General features: G+C 48.2%; 1 protein-coding gene across 1 annotated transcript; it reads right to left on the minus strand.

The window, feature by feature from the left end:
- Positions 1 to 3312: 3312 nt before the first annotated feature.
- Positions 3313 to 16191, minus strand: LOC130596456 (T-cell surface glycoprotein CD4-like). Its single transcript, XM_057404063.1, has 10 exons — positions 15597 to 16191; positions 9356 to 9487; positions 7498 to 7659; positions 7269 to 7412; positions 6765 to 7040; positions 5958 to 6320; positions 5602 to 5838; positions 5398 to 5516; positions 5113 to 5180; positions 3313 to 3553 (listed from the first exon to the last, which is right to left on the minus strand). Exons 2-10 carry the CDS (start codon positions 9414 to 9416, stop codon positions 3538 to 3540), a joined length of 1446 nt encoding a protein of 481 aa, XP_057260046.1. The 5' UTR covers positions 9417 to 9487; positions 15597 to 16191; the 3' UTR covers positions 3313 to 3537.
- Positions 16192 to 21536: the final 5345 nt, after the last annotated feature.

The following is a 21536-nucleotide window of genomic DNA, read 5'->3' on the forward strand; positions in this document are numbered from 1 at the left end:
AGGGCAGAAATAAACTGGGAAGCAGGAGGGGCTTGGGAGGTGGGGCTATAGCCGGGGTTATTTCAGCCCATGTGTTTCTAGCTCAGCAGAACCGGACATCTTCAGCTGTGTCCAAACTCCTTCCTCTGCTGGAGCAAGCAGGTCCGTGGGTCCTGACAGGGGAACGTGCATTAGAGGTGTGTCCAAAGGATGGAAGCATGTGCTTTTGGTCTTCTGCAGCCCAGGAACATGGGGAACAGCAGTACCAGAAAGTACCCAACACTTCCTTAGGAAAAAAAAAGCACTTTCCATTTTTTTTTCTAAACTTGCTTTCTGTGATGTTTCCGCATAGCTGTACAGAGCTCTTGCTGCAGTTGTCATTTCGTAAGTATTGGCAGGTAAGCCTTTCTGAGCCCTGCATCAGCTCGGGACTACCCTGAGGAGCTGTCACCACATGATAAAATATGTCTGTCCTTGTGTTTGCTGCTTTGCAGACTCGTGTATCATTGTGGTTTGCATCATGCAGAGGCATTATTCCATTGCATGGTGTAGACACACCCTTGTCACACCTAGTGAAGGTGTGACAATGCCACCTGAGAAGGAGGATCAGGATACCTGCAACACAGCCTATAGAGCCCTGGGATGCCACAAGGAAGGGACCACACAAAAGTGGTCTGATAAGGACCCCTGGCTTTTCATCTCTGTCTTCAGTGTCTCACAGGAGCACTGTTGCCACAGTATTACCTGTGAAGACAGTGTATTGTGTCAGAAAGGGGGTGTGCTGTTGTATTGCCTGGGCAAGATGTCACTAGAGTCCACTCTAGCTGGGGACTCACAAGGTACCTCTACATTTGCACTTACGTTTTGTGCAAGCTTGTTCTTATCTGGTCTGTACCTCCAATTCCCTACTGCCTTGAGGCCCACACTGAAGCTTTCAGTATTGCACTCAGAAGGAACACAAAACCCATGTAGGACTTGCTCTGTGGATGACTTTTCTCTCAATCAGGGCAGTCAGTGCATCTAGGGAACAAAGAATATCGTCATGTGAAAAGGTACAGACAGGAGAGCTTCCAAAAAAAGATTATGAGATAGGAGCATAATGTGGTTTGTGCTTGCAGGTGAGTTTCAAGTAGAGTAGGGCAGGGTCATGACTGTTGCAATCACGAGACCTACTGAGGAAATGTGCAGTGTTGAGGAGGGTTTATCATTTTTGTTACACTCCTCCAGGTGGGAGAACTGGAAGCTGTGCATCTGTGCACACGGCTGTACACTTACAGGCATCCCAGCGGTACCACCATATCCACTGCAATGCCAGCTAGGCTACCTAGAAATGGATGGAGGGACCTTCTGCATCTATGAGAATGGGAACACAGCGTTTGGTTGCCTGGGGGGACTCAGCATGTTTCTTCTAGACCTTGGAAAAGAGCAGGACTGGGGTTGCTGAGCTAAGGGTTGCACATGCCCGTGGTGACACTCCTCACCCTGTGAGAGGCCACTCTGTGATGGAGGCCAGGTAGGGCCTGTTATCTTAGGGTTTTTTTATTAGGATGATCCTCTGACTGACAAAGTCAAGGCTTGTGTTCTTAAGAACAGATCTGGTTGGTCCAGCTGCCAGAGCCTCAGATGAGTGTCTGAACGGCTGGATGATGGCTGCAGTGCCAGAGGAGCTTTGTGATGGATGCTCACCCAATGTGCTGCTTTGTCCACCCAGGGATCAGGCGGTACAGGATAACCCCTCTGCTATGGACATTGGTATGAGTGGAAAGTGGAGCAGATTTGGGGACTTGAGCAGTTATTTAAGTAGAAATGTCTGTACTGCAGGAGCAGGGGTTAGTTTTGGTTGTGGGGTCTATGCCAAACTCTTTAGAATGATCGCTATGTTGACCACCACTGACATGTGCTCATTTTCCCTCATACAGCTCTCAAAATGGACCTCTCCTTAACCCTTGATGATGCTTTGCTTAGCAGATTGATGGGCCTCAACTGGCTCCCAAAGTACACTGGCAGTTCAGGGACAGGACAGGAGCAGGAGAAGTGACTACACGCCCATAGGTATGGACCAAGGCTTTTCCAAAATTAATGTATTTTTGCATGCACAAGCACAAGCTATGGGAAGGAAAACAGCATTAGCACAGGTCTCCATCACTCCTGTTTGCGTGAGGATGACGGTGGAGAAGCAGGCATGACACTGGTGGTGGCCTACACCTGCTGCCACAGCTGCCTGGGGCTGCATCCCCACTGAGGGGCAGAGACGGGGTTGTGGGGGACAGGATTTCCCCCCGCTCACAGATGTCATCTCTGCCGTTGTTGGCACCTGTGTTCTCTGTCAGTAACGGCGTGATGCTCCAGTACCTCCAGCATGGGGGTACTCTGCCATGGGGAGCCCTTCCCACAGCTCTTCTGTGCCTCTGCACATCAAGCCCGGTGCAGGTGGACAGATCTGGACTGCAGGCAGTGACAGCTGTAGGAGCTCGAGGCTTTTCTGACCCACCGCTGGCAGACAGTAGAATAAGTTCTGCAAACACAGGGCTTCTGTGTACGTATTTCAACGGTACTTTTTTCTTCCAGGACATTCTGGCATCTCTGCAACACCCTTGTACTTCCATCCTAGATTTACTGGGCTTCTCACTCCCACTTCCCATCTCCTTGAGCCAACAAAGAATCATTTCATTGAGAACCATGTTCAATGGCTTTCTCAGAAGCATCTGTTCCTTGTGCTCTGGAGGTTTGCTCAGTGCAAGACTGGTTTGTTCTCCTAGGAAATGACTTGGTCACCCCATTCCAAACTTACCTTCTCGATCAACATTCACAACTACTTCAGGTGGTTCCAGAAGCTATTGGTAGCCTGGACTGCCCTCCCAACAAAATTATTCCTGAATTATGGCACTGCTTCTGGTGTTTTCACCTGTGTCTTGGCTCGTTGTGGGAGAGGTGAAGACTACAGCCTGAGGATGGGGTTTGGGGGGTTCTGTAGGGCTCAGACTGCCCAGGAAAGGCAAATGAGGATGGACAGATTTCACAGAGAGAAGAGGGCTGGTGCATTAGGGAAGGCTTGTGGCAACCAGGGAAGTGGGAGATGGTGAGAATTAGGATTACACATCCTAGCAGGAAAGGGAGAAATGTGAATTTGAACAGAAAAAAGTGCCTCAGAAAACATTTGGTCCATCTTGCAAAAAAAACCCCAAACTAACCCAACCTCAAAGTAATTTATTGTAGCTCAGGCAGATAAAAGAATTGCATAAAATTGGTTCCACAAGAAGGTCAAATTAAGTGCACGCACAAAATGCAACTCTCTGTGTGTGTGTATATATATAGATACTACTCAATGTCTCTCATTATAGAACTGGTGACCAATTACAACCTTTAAGGGTTTCTTATCTTGTCTCTCAGCTTCTAGCCAGACCACATCCCTCTGTGGCATTAGACTGGGAAAATGATGAAGAAATAAAGAATTACATCAAAACAGGAGAAAGATGTATTAACAGAGCACTATGCGCTGGCCGGTGTTTAGGTACAAGCAGAGACTTCATCAGTCCTTCTGACCCCAGTGCTGCAATATTACTTATTGAGCCAGCTGCAAGAGAAAATACTGTGTGAGTATCAGTACAGCACAGGTGAAAGCAGTACTGGATTCACCTGAATACCTTGCAACCAGCCCCACACTTGTTTGTGTAGTGTAGAGAATGACTCCCTGCATCTGTAGCTAGGAATTCAAATGGTTACTTGTGCATCCACATGGTTTAGATTTAGGTTTCAGTTACACTGAGTTGCTTACTTGGCAGACTTAAAGAACAACTGTATCAGCACTTGTATTGCACAGATTTATCTAGTCTTTGATGTAGCTCTATGGGCTTTGTCCTCTCCTTTTGAGGAGTGTTTTTGAACCTAACTCTCTGCATACACATCCCAGCTGTTAAGCAGTATTTACCAATAAACATTCTCACTGAATTCTCAGTGACAGTATGAAATATAGGTCAAACTGTCACAGTTTGCCACTGTCACCAGTGAAAATTAAGCAGAAGTCCAGTTCTGTATCTATACATTCACTGAACTTGCTCTTGAAATCATTTATGCTGTCCTTAGCTCTCCACTTCCAGTGGCAGAATAGCTGTCAGTGTTTCTCCCCAGCTGCTTCTGCATCCAGATACCATGTAAGCTTAAAGACCTGGGAAAGGGCAGCTTCTCTTCCAAGAAATCCTTGCTCCCACGAAAAAGGCCAGGAACTGATGGTGTGTTTTTTATCACCCAAAGCCTTTGGGAGAGAGCCTGGTTCACTGTGTTCTGTGGTTTTATCTTCTCTTTCCTCACTCCCAGGAGGTTATTGGACATTTTCAGATTGCAGTCTAGCACTGTGCTAGCACAGCTGTGATTACATAGACTCATAGACTGGCTTGGTTTGGAAAGGACCTTAAGATCATGTAGTTCCAGCCCCCTGCCATGGGCAGGGACATCTCCCACTAGACCAAGGCACATAACCTGGAACTTGATACTAAGCAAATCTCATCTCTGAATGCAGAGCTTGGGTTGCAGCCTACACAAGTCAAGCACAGCCCTTCACTCACAGAGTAACCCATACAACCTGGTGTGCTATACTCGAGATTTAATATTCACCTCAGTATCTCTTGAATTCTGACTCTTAGCATTTAAGCAGTCTACAAGTATTCACATCCTGTTCAGATTAAGTTGAATTTAATTTTTCATTTATCAGCAATAGATGCTTCACTACTATATTTGTATACCTGATTTGATTTTAAAATTTGGGTTTCATCCTTAAGCTTGGTTATGTGCCTTCCACCTCCACAGGTATATCCAGGCCCCAAATACACTGTGGAACCTATTGAAGAACTGAGGAGCTCCAGCTTGTGTTTGGCTAACATCTCTCAAACTTCAAGGTAATTCAAGTGAAACCTCTCTGCTCAAAAGATTCGCAGCACAGTGCTACCATGGGTTTGGGGCAGAGCAGGAAATTCATGAAACATAGCTCGTGACTTCATGTAAGAGTTGAAAATGCTGACGTGCAGCTGTACTGCAGCACCAAGCAGGATCAAGCTCCGTTTCTTCCTGTTCTACCATCCAGCCCCCCTGTCTTGAAACCAGTCTTTGCCTATTCTGGGTGCTCTCATTGCCACTTACCGTTGACACTGACATGTCTTGTTTTCCAGCAAGTATTGTCTTGCTTGTGCCATCCTTTTTCTGTGTTGCTGCCAGGAGAGAAGGGATAAATAACAATTGGATATTTTTATGCTTCAAATGCTTTCCTCTGAAGTGGCAGTGAAGTACTGTCTGACATCTGCAGATTGTCTGTTTCTAACAGTTTGCTCTGAGGATTGACCCTTTACCTGTTCTGCCCCACACCCACACAGAAAACCAGAGTCCTCCTATGGTTTGATCACCTTTCACGGGGACCAGGGCACTCACCCTTCTCCGCTGCCATCTTACGCTACTGATGATGCACAGGCACGCAAGGCCAAGTGTTAATACACTGCCTCCAATACTTGCTCCAATTGTCACGTAGCTGTTCCAAACAGGAGTCTCCTCTGCGGAAGGAAGAAAGCATTCAGAAACAAAGAGAATTTTAAGATTTTTTGGGTGGAAGCAAGGACATGATGCTGATGTCCGTACCCACGGGGTAATGAAGGCTGATCTTCCTGTCATTGTCTTCTATGAGGTGACAGTTCCACAGCCCTGCAGCACTGACTTTCACCTTTACTTCATGCTGCTCCGACTTCCTGATGTCCATCTCCGTCCCATTCACACGTTCCCAGAGCAAGTGGGCATTGGATGCGAGTGGACCAGAGACTTGGCAGGTCAGGGTCATCTCAGCTCCTCTGGGGAGCGGCCCTGCGTGGCTTGCTGAGACTGTAAAGGAAAGAAGAGAACACACGAGTGAGGGAATAGGGAGATGGGTCCCCCCATGCTTTTGTGGCTTCCAGGTTTCTGCAGATCCTCATCTCTTGATACCCTTCTCTTTCTCTCACCTTTCATCACCACCAGGTCTATCCTGCTCTGCAAGAATCTTCCCTTGTACGCCAGCTCGCACTTGTACTGCCCAGAGTGGTTGAAATGGACTTTGGGGAGTTCCACTTTTATGGTACCTTCAGGTTTGCTTTCAGGTATCTCAAACCAAAAGTGACTGCTTTTTTGGGTCTCATGCTGCTCTCCTTGTGCTGTGACGCTGAAATTAAGTAGCTCATGGGCGGTTGCACTTTCCTGTTGTTTCCAATTCAGTTGTCCTGTGAAACCTTCTTTCCATTTTATCTTCTGGAAGTTCAGGAGCCATGACAAGATGACAGTGCTGTCAACAGTTACATACTTTCTTTTGAAATTTGGATTCCCAAAACCTGAATTCAGAAAAGACAAGGAATACAGAGGCAGGGAAAGCCAAGGCTACACTTCCCTGTGGCTGCCCTTAGGCTGGAGAGAGACACTCTGTGCTCAGTTGAAGGAGTTGAAGAAAAGCCATGAGTTACCCCAAAAAGGTTAAACAGTAGTGTCTGAGAACAGGTTTAAAGAGCCAAAGCTCCCAAGCTCACCAGAGCGGACAAAAACAGATCCGAAAGAGAGGAGGATCCTCTCCTTACCAAGTTGGGAGAGGAAAATGGAAGCAATTGTGGAACAGGGTTCAGGGAGCAAAGCAATCCTCAAGCTGCAGTGATGGAAGCCCTGGGAAATTGACCCTGGAGCACCATTGCTTGGGATGCTGGAAAGTAAAAGCTCAGCTCATGAGCTGGAGAGAGCACTGGTTCCCGAGCATGCATGTGAGTTGCGTTTTTGTTATTGCATACCTAATACCTTCACATCAAAGGAGATGTTTTGATTAATCAATGGAGAGTCTGAATGGATGTGACACATCCAGGTCCCGCTGTCTGTAACCTCCAGCTGCTTTAACTTCAGTATGTACTTTTGACGGGTCGTGTTTTCTGAGGGTGTTGATCTTACTGTGTTCTTGTTATGGTCAGACACCGTGATAGTGAGATCCGGTAGAGAACGGGATGAACTTTGCATTAAAGTCAGCTCAGGGACTTCATTCGCCAGGAAGCACCCATCTGAAGAAATCGTCACTGTAAAAACAAAAGGTGCAGTCAGTAAGTCTACCACTTTTCCTGTGAGAGAGGGACGTGTCACAGCAAAGAATATGGAGATTCTGTGCTCTGGAGATGGAGGAGAAATGAGCTCTGATAGCCCAGGCCAGAAGAAATGGCAGCTGGATAAAGAATTCCAGCAGAGATGTCTCTCTGGTCCATTTCCCTCCTCACCTTCCCATGGGTGAAAGCCCTTTAATCACTCACATTGAAGGACATGCAGTGAGATACTGACTACGTGAGAGTCATATTCACAGGTGTAGGTGCCAGCATCGGAGAGCCTTAAGTCCAACACCTTCAGGTGTTTACTCCTGCGGTCAATTTCTGATCGATTGGCCATGGTAGCTTTGCCTTTTGAGAAAATAAGCTTGGTTAGGAGGGGAGAGGTTTCTCAGGGATGTCCTGGGGAGAAGGGGTGATGACTTGGAAGCCTTACCTTTCAAATAGTTATCTCCATATTGCCTTATAAGAAGATTATTATTATTGTACTTCCAGGTCACCTCTGTTTTATGAGGTATGCCTCCACAGTTCAGGGTCACTGTCTGTCCTGCCACTCCAATCTGTACTTCACTTTGCTGAGCCATAACGTGGATCAGACCTGAAAGTCAATGTCCACCAAAAAAAAACATACATTCACTTCCCAAAGGGTGGCTCAGTGAATATTTCCCATCTCTCCAGAAAGAAGCAGATTTTTCTTCTCCCTTTCCCAGATACTAGGATGGTTATCCTCAGTTTCTAGATTTTTCACTCCTTTGTCCCATCCATCCATCCATCCATCCATCCATCCATCCATCCATCCATCCATCCCTTCTCTTTCCAGCTCCATAGCTTCCCTCCCCATCACTTTGGGCTCTTTACTTGGTTAATGGTTATTCTGTTTCACATATATTCAGAAAGAGTGAAAATACCAGTGGTTGTGGTGGTTTCACCATCATTCCCAATTTTGAGATATTGACAGTTTTACTGAAACAACCTTTTTCCACTGGAAAAGATATAGTTGTCCTATTGATAGCAAAGGCAGAGCAGCATATGCCAGCCTTTCTTCACTCCCCAGTCAAGGCCTCAGGCAGTACTGGCAGATTTTCTCATCCTTTTCTCCAGTTTTTGCATGGAGCCAGACTGAGAGCCCAGGAAAATGACAGGATAAAGTAAGAAAGAAAAAGGGAAGGCTGGCCTAATGTCAGGTTCCTATTCTTGGAATGAGGGTTATGTGAAAGTAAAAGGAGTAGGAAGTACAATGTTGAAGAAATAGTAGTGATAGTTTCTTGGAAGAACCACTTCCTTTCCTTGCCTGCAAAGAAGACTCCTGCAGGAGACCGTAAGGAAGAGATGGAGTTGCCAGAGGTATGACTGGAACTGCTGGGAAGCCCTCAGAGCTGCCTAGCCTGCAGATCACCAGGTGACCCTTGTGCTAGAGAGCCACAGAAGTGCAAAATAAAAGCTTTCTATGAGTTTAATGGAGGGGTTTCTCCAAGAACATACGTAAACCACAGCATTGCCCATACAGCCTTTTGATAATCACACTTTGGACCACTGTGAAATTAAAAATGTTATTCATGAGCGTTGGGATCTTTTGCTTTGCTTTTGGTTCTAGGGTGCATAAAAGATTTCCAATCTTTCCTCTGCAACCAGGGGAATCAAAGCTGATTATCTGAGAAGTGCAGGCTTGGGCTTCTTTCCTTTCTTGGAAAATGAGCACTAAAAAGTCCACTTAAATTTAATAACATCAGCAGTCAAGCTAAGCAAGCTGGTAGCATCACATTTGTAAGTGCAAATGTGTAATGAGAAATACATGTTTTGCCTGGACAGCTGGAGGTGGTGTGAAGGGCAGTAATTTTCACTCTGTGCTCCGTGTGCACCCTGGCTTCCATAGAAACCCTCCTCTTGCATCTGTACAAGGCAGCTCCCCAAACCTAGTGATGCTCCAGACACCCTGGTTTTGGCTGGCAGGTTCAGAAGGTATGCTGGGAGCAACCTAAGTCCCAAAGTTTGAGTTGTCCATGGTGCCTCTGAAATAAAAGGACATGGATGCAGGGACCCTCTGGTTCTAGATGTCCCTCTGGCCTAATCTCCTCTGCATGGCCCCACAGAGAGTCACTGGGCAGTGCAGGGATGAGCCAGACAAGGTAAGAAGGCAGCTGTCACAGCTCCATGGTTGGAATGAGCCTGCTCTAAACCATGTGAGGTAAGTTACATGGCAAATCACGAGGAGTATAAAAGCACCCCACAGGTCGTGAGGCTTGTGGAAAGGCTGTAAGAACTGAGGGGGAGCTGTTGCTGAGCTGAGGACTTACCCAGATGCAGAACCAAGAAGGTGGCAAGCATGCTGCTCACCACCATGCTGCGTGATTCCATCACTGCGGGAATGCTGCTCACTGCTGCAGACTGCACGGCTGGAAATGCTGTCGCTGCTAAGGGTTGCTATCCTGGAAGACCCAAATACTCTGTTAATAATGGTTGATTTTCAGACCTCAGTGCATAGGATCCATGTTCCCAGTCAGCACGCACCCATCCTTCAGCACAACGAAATGGAAACTCATTGGTAAAATCGCTAGAGCCCTGTGTTTCAGTGAAGGATGCAGCTGCAGTGTTCCCTCTAGAGTTTGACATTAAACATAGCATGTTCCTCATCCCTAGGTTTCTGGCACTCACTGGACTGCAGGTGTTTATACTGCCAAGAATTCTGTGGGGTTTTTTACTTCTCTATGGTGGGTTATTGCAGTGATTAAGGCTAAACACATACAGAGCTGCTTTAGCAAATGCACAGCTAGCAGGCTGAGGGAAGTAAATATTTTCCTCTATTTGGCACACCTGAGGTCTACTCTAGGATACAGGATCCAGTTTTGGGCCCCCAGTACAGGATGGATGCAAACAAACTGGACAGAGTCCAATGGAGGGCTAGTGCAGTATGGTAAGGAGATTGGACCTCCTTACCTGATGTGCAGGGAGAGACGGGAAGGTGGGTTTGGTAGGGAGAAGAGATCCAAGGTGGGACCTTATTTCAGTCTCCCATTATCTAAAGGATATTACATAGAAGAAGGAGCCAGATGTGCGCAGGAGAGGAACAGGAGGCAGCACCTATAGGCTGCAGCAAGGAACTAGACATAAAGAAGAACTTCTGCCCACTGAAGATGGTTCGATGTTGGAGTTCAATATTGGCCAAGAGATGTCAGGCAATCGTCACCCTTGGAGATACTCAGAAATTCCCTGGATAAGTCCCTGAGCAGCATGCTGCAGCTTTAGAGTCAACCGAGCTGTGAGCAGGAGGTTGGACAGGAGACCTCTAGAGTCCCTTGCAATCAAGTATTTCTGTGTGACTGTTGTGGTTTAAGCCCAGCCGGTAACTCAGCACCGAGCAGCCGGATGCTCACTCTCCCCTTTCCCCTCACTCTGGGTGCAACATGGAAGAGAATCGAAAGAATGTAAACCCCACAGGTTGAGATAAGAACAATCCAATAACTAAAGTATAATATAACACTACTATTACTAATAATGGTAAGGGAAATAACAAGGGGAGAGAATATAAAACTGAAAGGGCAAGGGAAAACAACAATAAATACAAGTGATGCACAACTCAATTGCTCACCACCTGCCAAGAGATACCCAGCCTGACACAAGCAGTGATCTGGGCATTCTGGGAGACTCCTGCCAGTTTCTATACTGGGCATGATGTGCTGTGCTATGGAATACCCCTTTGGCTAGTTTGGGTCAGGTGTCCTGTCTCTGCTTCCTTCCTGGCTTCTTGTGCCCCTCCTCCCTGGCAGAGCATGAGACTAAAAAGTCCTGGATAGGGATAAGTGCTACTGAGCCACAGCTAAAACCTTGGTGTGTTATCAGTGTTGTTCTCAGACTAAAGACAACACAACACTGCACCAGCTGCTAGGAAGGAGGAAAGTAACTGGTACAGCTGAAACTAGGACAGTGATTTTGTGATTCTATGACTAAGGCCATCTTTAGGCTGTTATTAATATTTTTCTTTAGTTTCTTCTCTTTTTTTTTTTTTGTCTATTTATTTGTCACCTTAAATACCTCAATAACCACCAGGTCTGATGTTGTTGGAAAGACTTGTTTGAGTTCTTAGGAATATTCAACAAAAAGGCTGGGGAGAAGGGAGGAATGAGGTCTGAAAGAAGTTGGCTTGATGGTAACAAAACCTGAAGTGGGATCTGGGAGCTAACATCGAATTAGGTGAAGTATCTGACTGTAGCACAAACCAGGTGCTGGTGTCAGCTTCAGCTGGGTGGGCTGACAAGGTGAAAGGCTGCTGGTGCAAGGAGACTACTGAGCTCTCCATCCCTAAACCAAGATATATTACAAAAAGGAAGCCGAGCAGATTAACTGGCTTGGGAGCAAGCAGAAACGGAACATCTCACCTCTCCAAAAGCAAGCACTCCCCATGCCAAGAGCATGATAGACTGAATACTGGAGTTGTGACAAAAAGAAATGCAAGAATAATTTTATGCAATATTTATGTGTGTGATATTAAGTAGAATATATTCTGTTAGATGATAATTTAACACTGAAATTACTTTAAATGATCAGAGCACATGAAACTATCAAGGAGTAGACAAAAACGTCAGCATTACATTTACATGGAGATCAGGCCAGCATGACTGACAATCTGACAGCTAGACAGACATACACACATGCACGTATGGAAACTGCAGGTGCAAGAGCAACGCAGCAGCCACGTGCACCATTAGAACAGAAATAGATGGCAAAGGCACAGTCAGAGAAGATCTGTGGCTCACCTCGTGCAGAGCAAAAAACCTACCCAGCCTCAGCTAGAGCTGTTCTGTGAAGAAATAGTAAACCAAAGAGGCCAGTGCATATGATTGGAAATCACTTCTAGAAGGATGCAGTAGCAGTGATCAAGCAGCCTGCTGGGCTATGCTACAGAATAAAGAAAAGGACAGCAACAAAGCATCTGCATGCATCTAACTTTGCAGAAACATCTATAACCAAGAACTGGCATAGGGCCCTGAGTAAGAGCCATTCCTGAGACAACAGAAGAAACCTTGTTCCCGCTGTGAACAGTCCCATCACCCATCCCAGTAGCACCAGCAGCAAAGGTCAGACCTCGCTCTAAAGTAATACCCGCACATTAACAGAGTCAGTGCTGGGTTTGAAATACTTCAAAGTCATTAAACTTTATATAAAACCTGAAGGTAATGGAGCAGATAAAAGTTAATGAAATTGCTGAGTCACACCCCATCCTTTTGTTTTGGTGGAAATTTCTATTTTTCTGTCATCTTATGGCTTCAGTTTGTTCTTCACCTTCTTGCTACCTGCTTATTGAGCAAAACCACACAAGCAGAGCACCGTGGGACCCGTGAACTGCTGACTTTGCTCAGCTTGCTAGAAACAGATTGATTTATCTTTGTTTTTCTGTTTCTTCTCATGGTTTCACATGTTCTGCATTCCTACTTCATTCACACTAATCTTTGTATTTCTGTGGCAGATACCTACAATAGGATGTCTACCACCTACATGATACGTATCAGTGGGGAAAACGAGTTGCCTTTAGTTAGCATTTCTTTTATACACGTTCTCTCTCTCCCTGTTTATCTCTACTCCTCATGCATGCCACTTCCTATTTTCCCATGTCATTCCCTCTGTATCCACATCCCTCCAGGCCAGATCACAGGTGACGTTACTCTGGAGTTAACAGAACTTGGGGAGCAAGGCTCTGCCATGTTAACTGAGCAAGCCACTCTCATTAGTGGGTGCCTGTAGCAGACCTGCAGCGTCTTTACAGGCAGCCCGGCTGTATCTGATGGTAGTACTCATAAATTAAGTGGTGTCAGGGAATGTCCCCAGGCACTGGAACACACTCATCAGTCCTGTTAAATTGCTAAAACATTTCCTGACACATTTTTGGCCCAGGACAAGTCTCACTCTCCCCAGAAACTCTTGGGATGCATTTAGGTGATAGCATGGGCCAGGGGCCACTCCCATTAAGTGGCTGGCCTGTAGCCAGTTCATTTTGAAGGTTAAGTGGGTTTAATAGCCCAGACCATCTCATGCCAGTTGGCATCTGTGCCAGAAACAGTCCAGGCATACTTAATTTATTAGCACGTCTATCAGTGTATGAGCAGGGCTCCCTCCCGAGTGAACACTGATTTTCATTTCATTTCAACTTCCCCCTCCTATTAGACTGGTTTAATTTCCTTCTTGACTTGTTTTAATGATCCCTGCCTCCCTGATGGACAGGAAGAGGACAGTGAGCAGCCTTGCTCCAGGGAGTGATGCCCGCAGGACCAGGTCTGGCCTGGGGAACAGCCCCTCACTCCCTCCAGCACCAAGCCCCAGTGGCTGATGGCTGCAGGGAGCTCTCCCTCAGGCTGGCACCAGCATGACACAGGAGGAAACTGAAAAAGCACACACCAAAAACCCCAGCAACCGCTCCTGGTGCAGAGTCGGCCTCTCCTTCCCTCAGTGTGCTCCGGTGCCTCTTTCATGCCGTGCGGTTTGCTTGTTTTCTCCTCTAGCCCTTGCTTGTGGCTGTGTTTTTGATCTGACAGCAGCTTGTTCGCTCTGCCAGGCAAAGGGGGGGGCCTCCAGCCACCCATCCCCACAAGAGCTCCACACCTCGGGCTCTGCTGCTGCTCTGCACTTCCCCTTGCAGAGCCTGTGGCTGCCTCCAGCCCCTGGGCATCAGTCGCGTCCGGGGCTCAGGGTTACAGGGGCCACCTCGCTTTCTCTCAGTTTAATCATCTAAAGCAAAGCTGATCTGGCTTTTTATTCACTAGCGGTTTCTTATTAATGTTATTAACGTTATTAACGTTATTATTAACTTATAATGTCTTATTATTAACGTTAACATCATACTCACTTATTAACGTTGAAGTATGTGAGCAGCAGGCAGGGTAAGAGACCAAAAGCCACAAAAATAGCCAGCAGAGGGCAAACAGAGAAGGTCATTTCCCCCTCTGCTTAGCTCCATTTCCTTCCTCCTGACCCTCCTCTTTTTGACTGCACGAACCATCTTTCATCCCACAGTTCACAACTGCAGCACAAGGATGGCTTCGTAAAGCCACTGGAGGCTGTGATTAGCAAAGGCACTGAGATGCCCTCCAAAGGCAGGCTCTCCATTGCCTTCCCAAGCCATGTGTGTGCTTGGGTTGACATTCAGGTACCATTAACTCAATTGCAAAAATAGAAACAGCAGGATCTTACCATTTAGTTGAGGGCCTTTAGTGACAGGACAAGGGGTAACAGCTTTAACCTGCCAGAGGGGAGATTTAGATGAGATCTAAGGTAGAAGCTCTTCCCTGTGAGGGTCCAGAGGCACTGGCACAGGGTGCCCAGAGAAGCTGTGGATGCCCCATCCCTGGCAGTGCTCAAGACCAGGTTGGACATAGGGGCTTGGAGCAACCTGCTCTAGTGGAAGGTGTCCCTGCCCATGGCAGGGGGTTGAAACTGGATGAGCTTTAAGGTCCCTTCCAACCCAAACCATTCTATGATTCTACAATTCTATGATGTGCAGCCCAGACAGGCGAAGGGTCTATACACATACTGATAAGGTCAGCAGAGCAAAATGATGTATTTCTGCTCATCCAGAGTAAAAATGCATCCCTCCTTAATTCTTTCCTGGCTAATACAGGGTCCCTGCATGAGGCTTTGGCAGATTGGGTGGACACCATCCCTGGGCACCCAAGAACCACAAGCAGACACAGAATAGATGCCCAGTTTAGCTGTGGGAAGCCCTGCTGTACTGCAGGCAGCTTTGGCAGCCATGTTCGTGAAGCACGGGGGAGGATAAAGGAAAAGCCTACAGATGGAGTTGATGTGCACCAGGGACTCAAGAGGACTGTTGAGTTTATAGCAGAGTACATGAAGTAGTAACCTGAGCTCATGCACCATGTATAAAAATACCAGAGACGGCTGATGAAGGCTGAGTACAATACGCCACCTGAAAGCTGACAAATTCAGCCAGAAATGAAACTCCCATTTTCAGCAGTGCAGCAGCCCGTGGAAGGGGAAGGCAAAATTCCTTTGCTTGTATCCTTAAACTGAAATGATCCTTCCTTCTCCAAGAAAACCTGCGCGCTCAGCCCTGAGCTAGTGGATCAGGCTGCATCGGCAGCCAGCGTCAGGCAAGGAGCCAGTCAGCCTGGATTAGCAAAGCAGACCCCTCCGGTCTCATCGCATACAGATGTCACGTACAGATGTCCCTGCTTAGCTGGAGACCAGCACCTTCTGGTTTTTCAGGCTTTATTTAGAATAAAGTTCCCCTTCCTGGAGGACACAAGGAGAAGGTAATAGCAAGTGGCAGCTGGTGGAGGGATGCTCCCCACTGCATTGCCAGCCCTTGGGGATATACAGTCACCAGTGACAGGCCCTCATACTGGATATTTTTCCCTATATGTGGTTTAAAAAGATCTGATAGATCTTTAATTGGGCAAAATGCATCCTTCCGTGCTGAAACAGCAACTCATGTGGAATAGAAAGTTCATAACATTAAACAAAATGAAAACAGATTAACAGATTGGCCTCTTTTCTCAAAGAAAGCAAGAAAGCAAGTTTCCTTACCTCTTCTCCTTTCTTTCTTCTTCTGTGTTTGTACCCCCTTGTGCTTTTCACCTGCCGTAACTGATCTCACCCAGCTACAGTTTAAACAAAAGAAGAATGAAGTCGATGTTCAGAAAGAAGCTCAACAGCCGTCAGCCTTGATGTCTCCTCTCCAGCTGGAGCATCAGAAAAGCCTTGCTGCTGGTCCGGGTTCTGCTCACATCCACCAGCTCCTCTAGGCAGAAGGTGACTTTCCAGATGCACACGATTTCAACTCTGGGTGTGAACAGAAATGGAGACCTTAATGAAAGCATGGGAAGAATGAGTGTGTGAAACAGAGAGAGCCTATTGGCCTATATGGCAGCTGATGGGAGGCTGTGACGGGGCTGAAACTTAAAAGCGAATGGTTGGTTCTGCTCTACTGTCAAAGAAAGCTCACAAATTAATGTGTTAGCTGAGCAGATCTGGACCCAGCCTGTGCCTCTGGTCCTTTGTAAGAGCAAGCCAACCTCCATCTCGTAGCCTGTCTCTTGCATCGCCACTAAGAGGAGGCACCTCTGAGAAATGGGCCATGGACCTGACACCAGGGGTAGCACAGGGATAAAAACAGAGGAAGAGGGGATCCCTGATTGATATGTTAGGGGCACCTGTCTGTGGAGTATGGCTGAGATTTGGGGTGTGATGACAGAAGATGTTCTTTATACCAGTGGTGGGTTGAATTTGGCTCCTCAGCAAGGCAGGGGGAGAAGATAAGATGATATATGGGTCAATGTAAAACCAGATGATGCTCACCGGTTACCATCACTTGCAGCCCAGACTCCACTTGGGGAAAGATTAATTTAATTTGTGGCCAATTAAAAGCAGAGTAGGATTGTGATAAATAAATCAATCAACAGCAGAAAAACAACCCCCTCTTTTCTTCCCATGCTCAACTTCACACTTGACTCTTCCGTCCCTCTTTCTTTCCCCACAGTGTCACAGAGGAAGAGGTAGTGGCAGTTGTGGTCAGTTCATAACCCTTGGCCTCTGCAGCTCCTTCCTGCTCATGCTGTTCCCCTGCACCACTGTGGAGTCCTTCCTGTAGTGCTTCAGTGTGGGTCCTTCCCATGGGCTACAGTTCTTCATGTTCATGTCGACATAAGAAAGACATTTTTTACAGTGAGGACAATCATTCACCAGGACAACCTCTCCAGGGACATGGCTGAGTCCCCATCAATGGAGACTTTCAAAATGCGATGGGACAGGGTGGTAGATAATCTCCTCAAGGGCCCCCTTCCCATGGAAGGCTGGACCAGGCGACCTTTCAAGGTCCCGTCCAGCCTGGGCTGTGCTATGATTTGATGGTTCTATAACTGCTCCAGCGTGGGTCCTTTGCGTGGGGCACTGTCCTTCAGGAACAGACTGCTCCCAAGTGGACTTCCATTGGCTGCAGGGGACAACCTGCATCCACATGGTCTTCTCCATGGGCTGCAGGAGAATTTCTGCTCAGGTGACTGGATGGAGCACCTCCTCCCTCTCCTTCCTCACTGATCTTGGTGTCTGCGGGGCTGTTTATCTCATGTTTTCTCACTCCTTTCTCTCACAGCAGGTTTTTTTACCCTTTCTTAAATACGTTATCACAGAGGCAGCACCAGCACTGCTGACTGCTTCAGCTTTGGTCTGTGGTGTGTCTGCTTTCAGCTGGCCAGACATGGCTCTGCCTGAGCCGGCCCCATGTCACATGTGTCCTGCTCACGTCTCACAGAACCCACCCGTGTAGCCCCTCCACTGCCGAAACCTTGCCATACAAATCCAATGCAGGGCTACTCTCAGGTAACCTGTATCACTACTGAATCTCAGCTGTTTCCCTTCTCTGTAGGGTGGAGGAGGGGGCTTTTGTGGTTTCCCACCCACATTTGGTGTCTTTCTCTCTGAATCCCAGCCTCAGCCACGGCAGCGGAAACCCACTGAGCCCCAGACGTGGCTGAGATTTCATCTGTGTGCCACCCACTCTTCTCCTCCTGGCAGCGACTTGCCCCTTTGTCTGCAGGGTAGGGGGACGAGAAGTAACCAGGCTTTGGAGAAGCAGGGGCAGACAGAAACAGTGCTGAATTCATTGTGTGTACCCGGTGTGAAAAGAACAGTACCAATCAGGCCTTGAGTGCAGCAGCTGGTCCATTGTCACGTCCTTGGAGAAAGATGAAGCTGTCCCTTGACAGGAAAAGAGTCACCTTTTGTGTGAGACCAGAACTTCCCAGTGTGGGAAACAGGCTATGGGATGGGAATGGACAGGATGGGGTGGGGTGAGATGGGATGGGATAGGTGCCTGCTTTGCCAGTGTCCAGAGCCCATGAAAGCCTTGTTCTGAGACACAGCATTGCTGCAGGAGGGAGCCTGCTGCATCACATCAGTGTCTTCAAAACACCCTCACATGCCTGCAAAAAGAACTGTGCGTTCTAGCTGCCAGAGAGGGGCTGCTGGGGGAAAAACAGGGCTGAGAAAAGTCAGGTTGGGATTTTAAGACCCTGGCATCTTGGGCTTGAGGCTCTGTGGCACTGAGCTGATGCTTCAGTTTGCACGGATCCTGGCTTGCATTTGTCCCCGCAAGCCTGCTGTAATGCAAAAACACTGGCTTGTTTTATAAACAGTTGGTTTATGTCACTGCAAATATCCACCAGAAACAGCATTCCCTGAAGGGGTAAAGCTTCCAAAATGCACTTGAACTTGCTGCAGAGTTGGAAGGAGGAGCAGGGCTGTGAGTTTGAGGTGACAAAAGCTGGAGGCTTGGCCCCACATAGACTCATTCTCACCCCAGGGAAGGGATTCAGGTGGGAGCCTTATCTCTCTCGCTTTTGTGGTGAGCAGGTTCCCCTGGGACCGAGGGCCACAGCGCGCAGTGATGTGTTGTATCACTTTCATCCAAGCATCTCAAAGCGCTTTGCAAGCATTAATTAAACATCAGAATCCAGGAGGGATGCATAATATCAGCCAGCCGGTCCCGCTTCTGAATGTCAGATTTCTCATAAATATGGAACTGGTTTTTAAATTCCATTCCAGCCTGGTTCTCCCCTCGCTGGGACAGTCCCTGAACTGCACCATGGCGAAAGCAGGGCTTACCCAGCACTACAGCACTGACCCTGCAGCAGTGTGGCAAGAAGAGCCCCAGCACTGCACACCACTGCCCCAGCCAGAGGCATTCCCCACCAGGGTGCACTGTCTGTATTTGCTCTGGTCCATCACCAGCAACATTTTGCCCAGAGAAGCTGTGGCTGCCCCATCCCTGGCAGTGCTCAAGGCCAGGTTGGATGGGGCTTGGAGCAACCTGCTCTAGTGGAAGGTGTCCCTGCCTGTGGCAGGGGGTTGGAACTGGATGAGCTTTAAGGTCCCTTCCAACCCAACCTTTCCATGATGCAAACCGGAGTTGGTGAGTAAGATATTCTCATAGACCTGCGTGGACAGAAGAGGCTCCCAGGCTGTGCTGGGGGTAAGTCTGTTGTGGTTTAAACCCAGCTGGCAACTAAATAACCCAGCTGAAACCAGGACAAGGTCACAGTCTGCAGGGACACAAGGTCTCCCCAAGGAAGGGCAAAAAAGGGGAGAAAGGGCTCTCAGAAATCAAATGCTGAGAAGAGCCTCCTATGGACTCCAGTGGAAAGCCAAGAGACCTCCAGAGATGGTCTCCTTAAAACCAAGTTCCCTGCACATCAGTGAGGGCTGGGAGCGTGCCTGTGAGCTCCAATGGGCAAAAGATACCCAGATGTATTGGAAAATTGGTTATTGCTCAGTGGTATCAGAGAGAAGGAAGGGCAAGTGTTGAACACAGCATGAAAACCTCATCTTCAGCCACCTGGATGTCAGCGGCTTCAAAGGCTGGGAGCTTTCTCTTTGCAACAGAATAGCTGATGCCTGTAGAGCTTGTTGAGGGGCATTTCTGGTCCTCAACATGCAGAGCTAGAAACAGCCAGCCATCTGGTGAGGGGACCTGGTGGTTTGCCCCAGCACAGCTATTTATGGACCTTGAAAAGGAGGAAAGGCTCCTAGGTTGTGCTTGGAGAAAATACCTTTCTGCAGGTGCTTGGAGTCTCTCTGCTGCTTAAATTGGGAAGGGAAGACTCTCTAAGCAGATATCATGAAGGTTCATTTGCTGATCACAGAGAAAAATGGGGAAATCTCCAGAGATGCTCTTCATGAGCAAGAGGTCCCCTGTGTTTTGCCAGGAGGTATGAAGTGTGATGGAGAAAGGATAGCCAGATGTGTCAGAGACTGCCTGGGGGCACTGGAGAGAGGGGTCGTCCAATAATCACGAACTGCAAAAGTGTGTCACCAAAAGTGACAGGGGCTAATGTGAGCCTTAAACAAAACCAAGCTGATGTTAAAGATGTGAGAGAAATGCAACAGGTAGGAGACACGCTGATGGAGGACTTTTTAAGGACCTGTATGAGATAGGTATTGCTTACTATCTTCTTATAGCTTTAAGGTAGGTTGAGATGAGATCTTGGGCTAGAAGCTCTTCCCTGTGAGGGTGCTGAGGTGCTGGCACAGGGTGCCCAGAGAAGCTGTGGCTGCCCCATCTCTGGCAGTGTTCAAGGCCAGGTTGGACAGGGCTTGGAGCAACCTGGTCTAGCGGAAGGTGTCCCCTGCCTGTGGCAAGGAGTTGGAACTGGATGGGCTTTAAGCTGCCTCCCAACCCAACCCAGGCTGTGATTCTATGATTATAAATTGCTTTGGCAAAAAGAAGGGGGAAGAGTTGGTGTCAGTATTTGTTATGATGCACAACTGGAGAGTTTTCATCCGTACAGAGGATCTGAACTATCATGCTGGAAGCAGCTTGAGGCTTGGAGCATTGATGTGGGGTGTGATTCAACAGCACACGCCATCAGGGTTTGCTTCTGCGTGGTAATTATAAGTATTTTCGCTTTTACTTCCTTAGGCTGAAAGCAAAGGGAAAAGAGGCCGCGGGCGCATCCGCCGGTCATTGGAGAGCTGAGTCACGGGGCTCGCAGCGCAGGAGGAGCAGATGATGGATGCTCCCGATAATGCAAGCGCGAGGGCGGGGGAATTCCTGTCCTTCATGGACACTAGATGGCGGCACAAACCTGGCCCAGGGAGACGAAGGCGCTGAGCGACGGTGAGGGGAGAGGGGCGAGGGCCGACCAGCCCCAGCCGTGCCCCACTGGGCTGCCCCCCGCCATCGCCCCGCAGCCCAGGTCGCCTCGCAACCCGCATCACCCGTTGGTGATGGGGACACAAGGCTTTGACAGCGGGCAAACGGGGCTTTGGGATGCGGGATACCAGGGGTGGGGGGGGGGGGGGGGGGGGGGGGGGGGGGGGGCCCGGGGGGGGGGGGGGGGGGGGGGGGGGGGGGGGTCGTCCATCCGTCCTGCGCTCACCAGGGAGCAGGTTTCGAAAGGCTGAGAGTGCCTGACCGGTGGGTCCCCGATGAGCTCCTGCAGCTACTGCAGCTTGGTAGGGATCCGCTGGTGCCTCCTCCTCGACGTTCCAGGAAAACAGGGGGTGCTGACCTGGTGACCAGAGAGGAAGACACCCAGTGTTTGTAAACGAAGAGGAACCTCTATCAGAATGCAAATAAGCAAGTCCTTCCAAAAGCTGCCCTTGTGCATTCACCTCCTACACACTGAGAGTGTCCTATGTCCTCTTCCTGCAAGACCCTCTGAAACCTATCCCTTCAGGTGGAATGACATCCGTGTCAGAGTACACAGCTTTTGGAGCCAGTTGCATTGAACTGGCAGTCCAGCAAGGTGGAAACCTAGGAGTAGGAGCTCTTGAACATGATGGAGCCAACAGCTATGTAATTACTGTCCCAGATGCCTTGAATCTCAGTGGGTGGCAAAAAATGTAGGTCCTAAACCAGGATTCCCATGAGGAGGCTGGTTTGAGGGAAACTTTGGAAGGCAAAAATGCAGGACCCCACATATTTTGGGTTTCTTCATTGCTGCATCGAAGTGTTGAGGAAATCCAAGT

The sequence above is a fragment of the Pezoporus wallicus genome, unplaced genomic scaffold (assembly GCF_028554395.1).
Source record: "Pezoporus wallicus isolate ANWC-B61680 ecotype Strahan unplaced genomic scaffold, APGP_CSIRO_Pwel_v1 contig_6598, whole genome shotgun sequence".
NCBI lineage: Eukaryota > Metazoa > Chordata > Aves > Psittaciformes > Psittacidae > Pezoporus > Pezoporus wallicus.